At 34.6% G+C, this 13,735-nt stretch overlaps 1 protein-coding gene across 1 annotated transcript; it reads right to left on the bottom strand.

Annotated features, from left to right (window-relative positions):
• Positions 1-4,617: 4,617 nt before the first annotated feature.
• Positions 4,618-9,261, bottom strand: LOC107460604 (polypyrimidine tract-binding protein homolog 2). Its single transcript, XM_016078984.3, has 11 exons — positions 9,084-9,261; positions 8,423-8,676; positions 8,106-8,315; positions 6,976-7,038; positions 6,826-6,899; positions 6,328-6,423; positions 6,154-6,211; positions 5,821-5,925; positions 5,638-5,719; positions 5,445-5,557; positions 4,618-5,264 (listed from the first exon to the last, which is right to left on the bottom strand). The coding sequence occupies exons 2-11, from the start codon at positions 8,606-8,608 to the stop codon at positions 4,875-4,877; spliced, it is 1,377 nt and encodes a 458-aa protein (XP_015934470.1). The 5' UTR covers positions 8,609-8,676; positions 9,084-9,261; the 3' UTR covers positions 4,618-4,874.
• Between the last annotated feature and the right edge of the window lie 4,474 nt (positions 9,262-13,735).

Here is a 13,735-nt window from a genome sequence, read left to right as displayed (position 1 = left end):
GAAAAGGTTGACATGTTGCTGTAAGAAGTTTTGAATTTCATTCCTTTCTTCGGTGTCTAGTGTTGTACCTATAAGGCATAACATGACTTTGCTATAGCCTGGGTGACTTTGATCAGAATGTTCATCGAAAAAAACTCGCCCAGGCTATAGCAAAACATGACCTTGCATTTAGCTTTATTGAGTATGAGGGTATTAGAGATTGGATTAATTACATTAGTCCAACGATTATAATGTCTTTTAGAAACACTTTAGTTTCAGATCTTAAAATGATTTATTCAACAGAGAAAGAGAAATTGAAGCAGAAGATATCTAGGATACCTAATAGAATTTGTTTGACATCTGATGTGTGGACAGCATCTACCACTGAAGGATATATTTGTTTGACAGCTTATTTTATTGATGAGAATTGGCGACTAGTGAGTAAGATTTTAAATTTTTGTCGAATGATTCCTCCCCATTCTGGAATTGATCTGGAAGAAATCTTATTTAACTTTTTGAAGCAATGGGGTATTGATAAGAAAGTATTCTCTGTTACTTTAGATAATGCTTCTGCAAATGACAACATACAAAACATCTTAAAAACTCATCTACGTAAGCAGAATAGTTTGCTTTGCGATGGAGAATATTTTCATGTAATTGCTCCGCTCACATTTTAAATTTGATTGTGCAAGAACGGTTAAAGGTGGCTACTGGAGCTTTATTTAAAATCAGAGAGAGTGTGAAATATCTAAAAGCTTCTGATGGGAGAATGGTGAAATTTAAAGATTGTGTGCAGCAAGCGAAAATTGAAAAAGGTGTTGGTCTAAAATCAGATGTTCCAACTCGATGAAATTCTACATATATGATGTTGAAAAGTGCAATTAAATTTGAAAAAGCGTTTGACATCCTTAGTGTTGTAGGAGCTTATAAACATTGTTTGACAAATGAAGAATGGAGCTTAGGAAAAAAATGTGTGAATTTTTAGAGCCATTTTATGAAACTACAAACCTCATTTCGGGTTCATCATATCCAACCTCAAATTTGTATTTTATGCAAGTTTGGAAAATTGAATGTCTTTTGGAAGACACTCAAATTTGTGATGATGTTGTTATTATGAATATGGCTTACAGAATGAAGATGAAGTTTGATAAATATTGGAACAATTATAGTACCGTCTTGGCTTTTGGGGCCATTCTTGATACTTAATTAAAGTTAAAGTTCTTGAGGGTTTGTTACAAAAAACTAGATCCTTCAACCTTTGAATTGAAGGCAAATGAAGTATTGGAGAAATTTAAAAGGTTGTATGGAGAGTATATAAATACTTTTGGTGGTTCAACAATTTTTCAAAATAGTAACGAATCTCCTAAGTTACCTGAAGAAGGAAGGGTTACAAAGAAGAGCAAAATGGTGATGAAGATATTTAATTTTAATATAGTATTATTTTTCTCCTATTATATTTATTCGTTGCTTAAATAATCTTTATACTACATCTTTTAGGAGTTCAGAGAATTCGACTGTGAAACCCAAACTTCCAAGGATAAAGATGAATTAGAGATTTATCTAAAGGAAGGTTTGATTCACACCAACGAAGATGATTTGAAGTATGTTATGCTGAATTTTTGGAAGACTAATGAGGATAAGTTTCCCACTCTGTCAGTTATGGCCAGAGATGTTTTAAGTATTCCCATCACTACGATAGTATCTGAGTCTGCATTCAGTATTAGTGGATGTGTTTTAAAAAAATACAGAAGTTCCACTCTTCATGAGCATGTCAAAATGCTTATTTGCACAAGGAGTTGGTTACGTGGATTTATTCCAAATCATGAAGGTAAACATTTATGCTATTTTTTAAATATTATTTTAAATTGAATTTCTAACTGTTTTTAATTGGTTGATTTTAGATAATGAAATTGGTGAAATTCATGAAGAAAAAGTTTCAATAGAAACGATGCATCCCCCTCAACATTTATGATTTTAGATGATGAATTTTTGTGTCAACTTTATTTAGATTTTCTAGAGACATTATTGATGGGAGATACTAAAGAGTAAGGAGAAGGGTGATGAGATAGTGAATGCCATTTTTGATTTCTTGATGTATATAGTTAAAAGTTGGATTTAATATGATCAATGCACATCATTAACATTTATTTTTCAATTTCTTTATTTTCTATGCATAAAAATGACAAAGGGATAGAACAAACTAATGTTTTTAATAAATTTTATGTGTGTTGTTGAGATAGAGAATGTAATAAAAAAAGAGGATTAGGTGGCCTATGGGTTGGCCCTAAGGTTTTTGGCTCTGAGGACTTTTTAAAAATTTGATCCTATTAGTTATAGGACTTTTTATTCTTTTGGCCCTATAAAGTACGGCCAAACATATTGACATATGTAGTTCACAGTTCACAATTCAACTATTTTGAAATCACAAAGAGGGACAGAGAAAGGGTAGTCATAGACCTACCTCGGTTTATTAACAAGAGAATTAAAATGGGTCATGCAAACAAACAAAGAAGAAACTGAGAGAGGGACAAAAAACGAAAAAACTCACCTCTGATTCCGCGTGAAGGAGGAGGAGCAGCCACTGATTTCGTCCATTGCGTCAAGAAGGAGGAGCACCGCGTTAGGGAGGAGGAGCAGCCACCACATCGTCCACTGGGTACGCCATTGTCGTAGGAGAAGCAGAGCGCAGAAGTCAGCCACGTCATAGGGGGAGAAAAACGCAGAAGTACAATGTAGAAGAGGAGGTGGAAGAGCACCACGCTGTTTCACGTCTTCAGCATCACCGTTTCAGCATCTTGTTCTCGGGTCAGGGAGGAGGAGATCAGATTTGGGACTTTTAGGGCTTGTAGGGCCAATCCTGTTTTAATTTTTGTTCGGAGGGCTTAATTAGGACTAGAGCTTATAAAATATGATTTTGTAATTTTGGGGCTATAGACTAGAATTATTTTGGAGGGTTTAGGGTCAGCCCTAAGGTTTCGGGCTCAATTGACACCAATAGCTCCATAACATCCACGTGAAGACGATAATAACAAGTTTAATTTAAAAATTTTGCGACTCTGGGAACAACAATTAAAGTTTTGGAACTCTAATAAATCTTGATCACATAGAACTTGGATGAAAAATCTAAATCACAATAAATTAATGTACCAAATCATGACGTCGTTAACGGAGATTAGTTCAAAGATTAATGTGAGTTACAATTATAAATTTTGGAGTCCAATTTGAGTCCATTAGAATTTTAAGGGTCAAATTGAATCTGACTTCAAATTTCATGGATCAAATTGAGTATTAACTCGTCATAGTTGATCTCCCTCAAGATCTCATTTGTAAATACTAGCCATGATGGCAGCGTTTGGTTTGAGAAACATAGACACAGAGGCATAGACACGGCAGTACACATTCATTATTTATTTGTTGAGACAGATTTTTAGCAGACACGGATGAACACGCAAGTACACAAATACACAAAATTTGTGTACTAGACCGAGGGATGGAACACAAATTTTTAGACATAGACACAATTTTTTTCATTTTTTTTAATTATGTCCTTTATAGATCTTATTTCTCCTTTCTCTCTCTGCATCAGATCTTCTTCCTTTTCTCCCTCACACCCAAACCACCATCTTCACCTTTCTCCTCCCTTTCTCCAACCAAACAACCGTTGCCTCTCTTCGTTCCCTCCTTCCTCTTTCTCTTTTTTCTTTGTTCTTCGCTTCTATTCTATCACCGTCGTCGTCACCTTTTGCCATAGTTGCCTAGAGATTCGTTTTTCACGTTATCTTCAAATTCGTTATTCTTCTTCTCCCTCTTCAAGTCCGCCACTTCCGCTTCTTTCCTGCTGCCTCTCCACTCCGCATTTCTCCGATTCTTTCTCTTTGTCCACTCTTTTCCAGATTTGTTTTAATCTTTTTTCTTTAAAAAAAATTGTTGAATTGATTATTAAATAGAGTTCTTTCTGCCATTAATAGTTAAATTTATTGTTAAAATTATTGAAATTTTGTTATTTATTTTTTGACATTGATAAAGAATCTAGTAATAGTTGTGGTGAAGGTAGATAATAAGGATATTATAGACTTTTTAATAATTTATGTGTCTTGTATGTTTATATCTTCTTTATTTATGTTTCAGTGTCTATGTCTTTTTGGTATACACTAATCAAAAGCAGCCGTTATAAACATAAGAGGTGCATAAATCAGAATTATGACTCAGCCGATATAAACTCAGCCGATAAATGAAAATAATTATGACTTTTAGGCTTTTAGTTATCCTTTTTTATGTTAGTATTTAGTGTTTGAGGGGTCCTAAATCATTATAATCACTAGTGACATTTAATTGTATTTTTAATATTTAGCGAGACTTTAATACTTAGTAGATTTTTTTTTTTCAAAGAGTTTATCTATTTTGTGGCTTTTGTGCCATAAAGCACATGATAACAACAATGTAAAAAGTATTTACACCAATCAACATTCAATCCATCAAATATTCTGATTGATCATATATATTTATTTTATGATTAAAATCATTTTAATAACAATCTTAGTCCTTATACAATTACTAATTCAAGCCACTACGATTCTAGGAATCACTGAAAAGGAAAAATGTGCCAAAGGAAAAAAGGAGAAAAAAGTAGAGGCAATAGAGTTAAAACTGAATAGGTTGTTCCATAGTACTCAAGTCAACTAACGGTTCTTGACCAACTGCTTACAAGTCCACTGAAAATCTCAAAAATAACAATGGAGAAAACAACAGGGAAAGCCTATTCAAACAAAGGCCTCCCACAAAATGGGGAATCTTCACATATACATTGGAAATAACTCACTTCTGCATATGCCCCCAGTTGACTGCGTTGGCCAATGTTGGTCTATTTGAGACAACATAGGAGAGACGAAAACATACTATTGTATGCGATCAGATCCATATGTGGGCAATGTCGGCGTCGATTGCATGCTGTGAGTTGGATAGTGCATTCCAGGAGCCACTTGTGGTGGCATAGATCCAGGTGGTGGCATGTAAGCATTGTTATGCATTTGCATTGGCATAGACTGCGGCATGGACTGTGGCATAGACTGAGGTCCTGCCTGCGGCGCTGCCCCCCAAGCAGCCTGAGATGGGGGCAGCATAGTCTGCTCGGAAATTGGAGTATACTGAGCCGGAGGTGGAGCCCCATTGTACTGTTGACTAGGGGCACCAACCATGGGAACAGGATGTTGCCCTAAGAGTGACGGCTGGGGGTTCATCACTGGTGTATTGGGAATGGTATAATCCCTACTCCTGTCATTGTTGACCTGTATTTACACAAATCAAAGTTTAACTTTAAAATTTAACAGAAGCCATAATATATGCACAGAAATTTCAAGATTGGGCACCTAAAAACGATCTCCTGCATATTTCCCTATTTATGTACAATTTCAAGCATTGATATAAATGGTACAATCCTCATTTTACCAGTTGTCTTGTCTGTTTACCTTTATACTAAGATCAGTATGACGCGAGTATGATATGTGAAGCTTGCAAAACCCTCCATCATATATGCAGTGTCCTTCCAAAGCTTCCTTGGCCACAACAGCTGTCTGTATATCTGTAACACAAAGCATGTCAATATCTCAATTATGTCATGACAGATTAAAGAGAGAAAAAAAGCTTCAAACCTATCCTAACCTGGATATTGAATCAGAGCTTGTAAACCACCATTCTTATCAAACATTGCAATCTTTTGAACAGGACCAAAAGCAGAGAAAACCTGTCATCAAAAACCAAAAAAAGTTATGATATTGTCAACTAAACTGCATTTCTAATAAATAAATAAATAAGACAATGATCACTGATCATGATTTAAAGTACCATGTGTAAGACATCCAATGTCACAGCATATTGCATATTCTCAATAGATGCAAGAAGAACATTGCTCTCAGTCTCTATTCTTTTCCCATCCAAACCTACCACGGCCTACAAAAATTGAAAACAAATCAATTTTGAAAAATTGTAGAGTATGCAAGTCAGCATGCACAACAGCCTCTTAGAAGAAGACACACATCTTACTAATGTACATGAAGTAAATGTTCACTTTCAACTAAGTAAATTAAGAAAGCATAATTGCACATGCAAACAATAAGCAAATAAGAAATGTCATATCACTCCTCCCTTGAATAAAAAGGTATACTATCAAAATGTTACCTGACCACTTCCCTCCATAGCTGACTGAGCAACAGGAAGGTAAGGATTTGTGTAGTCTCTGAAGCAAGAAAAACATTAATTAAAAGTTAGAAAATCCTATAACAAGAATAAACTGAAGACAAAAGGAAAACTTGACTTCTCGAAAGCCAAAAGTACCATGGAAATTAGCATTACCTGCTCCTATGGCTCTGAAACTTAACACTTAGATCTGAATGTCCAGAATAAGTAATCCTAAGGGTACATGGCCCCACATTCTCAGGGAGCAGATACCTGAGAGAGAGAGAGAGAGAGAGAGAGAGAGAGAGAGAGAGAGAGAGAGAGGGGGGGGATTCACACCAATCATCAGAAAGAAATAGAGAACAAAGTTTTGAGTAATCACAATTTACAAGATCTAATAACTAATTGACGTTTAAGATTGGCAGCCCAACTCATAGTTAGCACAAGATTTATCTAGCTGTAATTACTTAGGTAGGCATAATTAATATGATTATGAAGAAGCGCAACAGCAAAGTCTGAACCTACATAGCAAAGTAATTACAAAAGAAGTGCCAGTGTGTGGAAATACAACAGTTGAACAATGACAAGTCTAAGAAGATGTGCACCGCATCTAGAGCCATATGATCAACAGCAATTGAACTAAATATCATGTCAAACAAGTAACACAAAAGTCACCTAGGAATTATTCTTCCATCCAAAGCATCCTTAGCAGATGTGGCAGTCTCTGCATCTGAGAATTGCACCAGGGCCTGACAAGTTGTAGAAATAAGAATGTGTTCATAGGATTAAAAAATGACATTAAACAGGGATAGGCTATGGTTAAACCTGGAATCCTGCTGTCTTCTCAAAAGTAGTAATCTTATGCACAAACCCAAAGGCTGAAAATACCTGCATAAGTGAATAATAAATTCAATACAATATTTACTTATTTAATAAGATGGAACTAACTAGTTGAACATAAAATGAAGAATGTCTGGTGCCTTCTAAGCTATATTGTGGAAAACTGGGAACACTCAGAAACCTAGAATTTTCGGATAAAAGAAAAGCAATTCATCTCTTACTTGAAAAAAAAACACATCACTTTTTGTAGAGGGGTAAGAATAATGGACAAAACAAAGATTGGATTAAAATAACACTATTCAAATTCAAGTCAATAAATGTCTCAAAATGTTAATAAAGTACTGCTTTAGTTGCTTAAGTCAACATCAGAAGAAATAGAAGATTGTGAGCAAGGACCAGAATAAATTGAAAATCAAGAAACTAAACAATGCCTAGCCAGAGATTTCTCTAAAGCTCTAAGGGGGTTAGCCTAGTCACTCATTTTAGGTAATTGTTTTATTAAAAAGTGTTGAATGGTAGCAATATAATTCACATAGATACTTGAATAGTTGATTCAATATTCAAACAAAGGATTTGTGAAATAAATCCCCTATTGAACTCCGACTCATGCAAAAAACCAGAAATTTAATTCCCCAGATTAAAAGGAACATTTAGTCTGCACTTGCAAAATCCAAGGCACAACCAAACATAGTTGGAACTTGGAACAAAAATAAAATTAATACAACATAATCTAGCAAGGAAAAAATCTAGATATGCCACAAGCAAAATGCTGCCGCAGATGATATGAAAATGAAGCACAAATGCACAAATTTTTAAAAATGGCAACATCCTAAACTATAAGAATGGTAGGAGTTGAGGGAAGGAAAATAGGGAAGAAAGAGGTAGTGTTAAGGAAAGGAGAAAGGAGACAAACACACAAGCGCTATTTCTCCCAAAGCACTAAGCTGCCATCAAAGATATTGCCTTGACATGGGCCTGCTGATTCATTTACATACATGTCAACAATTTTTCCATATATATCCTGACAAAGAAAAACCTAATCACAAAACTAAATGACCAACATCCTCATGATATGACAATTTTAGCATAAAACTAGTGCACATGCAATCTCATACCAAGTGCAAAACATCAATGCTGACTAGGCGTGCATCCGCACCCTCAATTGTCACCAACAATACATTCCCAGGAACATCTGCAGCGGTTTTGTTATTCACTATTTCTTGCCTATTTGAATATTGCAGATATACAGTTTTCCCCCGTACTTGAGCCGGCTCCGAAGATGATGCATAGTATGATATCATTGCAATAGCTTGATTTAAATCTGCCTGGAGGTATTGATATTTGCAACCAAAAATCAGATATTTTACACAAAAGGGAAAAACAAAATAGAGGGAAGGAAAAAACAAAATATCAAAACACAAAACCCACTCACAAATTCAATGAACGCTTGATTTCGATTTGCTCCTACGTTGCATTTTGTGTTCACAACCTTCCCAAATGGCTTTCCAAGTTCAACAAGTTCCTCCTCTGTGCACTCCCATGGCAAGTTTCTCAAATGAAGCACCTTTGACGGCGGCTGAGTGTAACGGAACTGCGGCTGACTAGACACCGATGCCATTTTAAGACAACAACCCTAAACAGTTAAACCTGTTCAAAAGGAACCACAAATAGTTGCAGTCCCTGGGACTGCAAAATCCATTACACAATCAACCATCGGATATCCCAAATGCATCGGTACATCGCATAAATGTACTCTAAGAAAGAAAAATTCAACACAGTGCATTTAAAATTTCTAGATGTCCTCATGCCATTTATTCGATAAAAGGAAAAACAAAATAAAGTATAAATAAGTAAATAAAATTATGCCCAAAAATCAGCTGAAATTCTAAAAACTTTTTGGTGCGACAACAAAGTGCAGATGCAATTGAAATTCTAGAAACAAAATTGCTAAAACGGATTAATATGTAGCAAACAATCTAGTCAATACTAAAATTCATCGAGTAAATTGTTACAGAGAGCGCGCGGTTAAATTGAGATCCACGGGAATAAAAGCATAAGAAGCCACGAAAGAATTAGGGAATAGAAATTGTTACCTGAGACAATTCGGAGAAGAGAATTGCGTTATCCGATTTCCCCACACAAGCTCACGGGATTAGGGTTTTCAAAGAAAGAGATGGAAAATAAAATTAAAAAACAAGAAGAAAAAAAAAAGGAGAAGAAAAATACAAGGGGAGAAGAAAATAATGAGATTTATTTTGTCCGTTATCACCGTCTATGGTTTTTGATAGCGCCAATAATCCTTTTGGTTAAGCGATTACGACAACACAATTGGACGCTCAAGTAACATATAAAAAACCTAACGGACGTGACTGTGCTTCCATTTTCTGTGCTTATTTATTTATTTATTTTCTTAGGTGTTTAGTTTAGAGAATTTTTCTTGAGCTAAAAAATTTAGATATAGAAGGGGATGAGTACACTTTAACATAGTAATTTTTTGTGTTTTTTAAAATTGTAGAAAGTATATAAATATAATTTTTTAATTTGTATTTAAAAAATAAAAAAATTTTGGATACATAAATTAGAGGTTTGGTTTTTGTACCTTTCAAAAATCGGACGATCCAATTTCTACTTCTTAAATTAAATTATTCCACATTTCATTAAAAATAAAATTTAAAATTTAAAAAAATATTATTATTAATTCAATATTAAAAATAAAAATATTTTTTTCTATAGTTAAACGCTGGCATAATTTTTTTCTCACAGTATTCCTTAATTTTTGGAACCAAGAATTAAGTTATTGTAGATTTGAGTTCTATGTAAAGACTATTAGCCAATAAATTATTGTATGTAAGATAGAATTTGAATTCCCAGCACTTACTTAAATAAACTAGTAAATTAACCACCAATTCAATTTGATTGTAGATACTTACATAGTTTCAACAAGGAAGTGACCCAAATTTAGAGAGACGTGTTGAGAGAATTACCAATAAAAATTTTATATTTTCTTTTAAATAAAATTTGTATATTTTCTGTTTAAATGAGAGTAGAAAAAAATACGTTTGTAATTTGTATGTCTTATCTCAATTTTGTAGATAATAAAATTAAGAATGCATGACTAACAAAAATTATTATTTTTAATTAATATTTAACTAATATTTTACACTCTAAATACTAAATTTTAATCAAAGAGTTATAACTCAAATAACATAGTTTTCTCATACTCATTTAAGAGGTCGCGAATTCGAGTTTCTCTATCTTTAATAAAAAAAAATACTAAATTCTAATTTTTTAAACTCTAAAATTTAAATTCTAATAGTATAAAAATAAGGTATTGGCAAAGTATTAGCCAATGTTGATGAAAAAGTTTTGACTCCTTAATATTTTTCTAAAATTAAAATCGTAGACAAAATTTAGTCTTTCTAATATCTTTCATCTTAAACTCTTTTTTTAAAGCTTTTATAATGTTGGAATCTCTTTAAGGGTTTCAATGATATTTAAATCATCAACATACACCGTAATTATAATGAATCCAGATGCAGATTTCTTTATGAAAACACATGGGCAGATATTATCATTCTTAAATCCGTTTCTGGTCAAATACTCAATAAGATAATTATACAATATTCGTCCAAATTGCTTTAGACCATATAAAGATCTTTGTAATTTTACTAAGTATAACCCCTGTGAATATTCATGGAATCGTTTAGATATCTTTAGTCCTTTAGGGACTTTCATATAGATATCACGATCTAATGATCTGTATAAATAGGCTGTTATCACATCTATTAGATGCATATGCAGTTTATGGTATGCGGATAAACTGACCAAAAAATGCAATGTTATTGCATCTACTGTTAATGTTGCAAGTGTGAGGAGTGTATGAAGTGAGTCCCACATAAAAAAAGCAAGGAAGAGTGAGGAGTTTATAAGATGAGAGACCCATTAACTTACTACCTTAAGGTTTTGATTTGGATGTGGTGTCTTCTCATCTTATGTTCTCTCACTTAATTCCTCCCTGAAATCTGCCTAGTTGTCGAGAGTTCCCCACAGCTGCCCAACAAAGTGGTATCAAAGCCGATGGTTAATCGGTCTGGTGGTTTTAAGGGGTATTCAAGGTGAAGTATCGAAAGTCTTCCCGACAAAGGTGCTCCGGGCGGCGTGTCCCACGGTGTTTTGCAGCGGTGTGATAAACGAATACTCGTGGTGGAGGAGCTAGAAAGAGGGGGAGTTGATGCTTGATATGGAGGCTCACACTTAGGGGAAGATTGTTAATGTTACAAGTGTGAGGAGTGTATGAAGTTAGTCCCACATCAAAGAAAGCAAGGAAGAGTGAGGAGTTTATAAGATGAGACCCATTAACTTACTACCTTAATGTTTTGAGTTAGATGTGGTGTCTTCTCATCTTATGTTCTCTCACTTGATTCCTTCTCGAAGTCTTCCCGGTTGTCAAGAGCTCCCCACGGTTGGCCCAACAAAGTAGCATCAGAGCAATCGGAGGGCTTTGTTGTTAAAGAAAAGAAAAATGTGGTACAAGATATTTGAATATGTTATGGGGAGCATGGTTACCGTAAAACAACTTCGGATTATTGTGTATTTGTGCAAAAATTTTCTGATGGTGATTTTATCATTCTTTTACTTTATGTGGATGATATTTTGATTGTGGGCAAGAATGCTTTGAGGATTAATGAGTTGAAGAAACAGTTGAGCAAGTTCTTTGCTATGAAGGACTTGGGTCTTGCCAAACAGATTGTGGGCATGACTATTACTCGTTATAGAGATTCCAAGAAACTTTATTTGTCACAGAAGAAGTACACAAAGAAGGTGCTTCAAAGGTTTGGCATGAATGATGCCAAATATGTTGCTAGTTCTTTTGCTCCTCATTTTAAGTTAAGCACCAGGCAATGTCCAACCACTGATGAAGAGAATCAAACAATGGATGAAATTCCTTAAGTCTCAGCTGTTGGAAGCTTGATGTATGCTATGGTGTGTACTAGACCAGACATTGCTCATGCGGTTGGTATTGTGAGTCATTTTCTCTCTAATCCAGGTAAAAAATATTGGAATGCTGTTAAATGGATTATGAGATATCTCAAAGGTACAACTAACTTGAGTTTGAGTTTTGGTGTTGAGAAACCTTTGCTAGTTGGCTTTACTATGCAGACATGGCAGGATATATTGATTCTCGAAAGTCTACTTCAGGTTATTTGGCCGAATTTGCAGGGGGAGCTATTTCGTGGCAGTCAAGGTTACAGAAGTGTGTTGCACTTTCTACCACAGAAGCAGAGTTTATTGCAGCAACTGAAGAATGTAAAGAGTTATTGTGGATGAAGAAGTTTCTTGTAGCACTTGGTTTCAAGCAAGACCGTTATGTGTTGTTGTGTGATAGTCAAAGTGCTATTCATCTTGCCAAGAATTCTATTTTTTATGCAAGATCTAAACATATCGATGTTAAGTATCACTGAATATGGGATGTGTTAGATTCTAAGTTGTTAGAACTTGAGAAAGTTCACACTGATGACAATGGTGTTGATATGATGACAAAAGCATTGTCAAGATAAAAGCTTGAAACATGTTGTTTGATCACCGAAATCCACCTAGTAAAGAAGGGGGAAATTTGATGGTTTTTTTTCTCTACTTTGTGAGGCTCAAGCCCAACATTTTGAGGGTGTCCCTTTGTGCTCATTGTACCACAACCCTAATAATATTTTGGGGTCAATTTTGAGAGTGAGAGAGTAGCCACCAAGTGAGAGAGAAGAGGGAAAACAAAGTTTTCGTTTTTATGCAAAAGCAGTAAATTTCAAAAGGTCGTTTCTCATTCATTCACCGTTGGATCGGCTTGAAATTTGAACTACGAGTTCCACTCACCTTGTTCTTCATTCTGGTCGGTGAAGATGTTGATTGGAAGTATTCAGTGAGAGAAATTAGCTTCGCAAGGGAGAAATTAGGTTTCTCATTTTTACACAGAGCAGCAATGTTTGAACGGCAGTTTCTCATTTTTTCACCGTTGGATCGACGTGAAATTTGGACTGTATTTTATTTGGAGGTCTTCAGAGGGAGAAATTGGCTTTGACAGCAGCTCTGTTTTTTGGGTATTTTTCATCTTCTTGCTTTTTAAGTTTAATTACTCTGTTGGTCCATATAGTTTCATGAAATTTTTAATTAGGTCCTTATACTTTTTTTCTTTTTAATTGAGTCCCTGCACTAATTTTTTTTCAATTAAATCCTTTTTAGTAGTAATTGGCTTAATTTTATAGGGACCCAACTAAAAAAAATTGGTATAAGGACCTAAATAAAAGGAAGAAAAAGTATAGGGACCCAATTAAAAAAAAATTTGGTGCAAGGACTCAATTAAAAAGAAAAAAAGTATAGGGACCTAATTGAAAATTTTGCAAAACTATAGGGACCAACAAAGTAATTAAACCTACTTTTTATTTGTAAGCTTAATCTCAGTGTGTTCTTATTATTGCTTTACTTGTTATATTTGTTTGTTCATAGTTGTTGCCATATTATGTTGTGAGTGCTTCCATATTGTTCTTGTGTTGGACATTTGTGTCGTTTTCACTGCTAGGCTCTTTCATACTGGTAGTAAGTTAATGGGTCTCTCATCTTATAAACTCCTTACTCTTCCTTGCTTTCTTTGATGTGGGACTAACTTCATACACTCCTCACACTTGCAACATTAACAATCTTCCCCTCAAGTGTGAACCTCCACATCAAGCATCAACTCCCTCTCTTTCTAGCTCCT

Source organism: Arachis duranensis, chromosome 8 (genome assembly GCF_000817695.3).
Source record: "Arachis duranensis cultivar V14167 chromosome 8, aradu.V14167.gnm2.J7QH, whole genome shotgun sequence".
In the NCBI taxonomy this organism is placed as follows: Eukaryota; Viridiplantae; Streptophyta; class Magnoliopsida; order Fabales; family Fabaceae; genus Arachis; species Arachis duranensis.
This window is presented reverse-complemented; position numbering and strand designations above follow the sequence as displayed.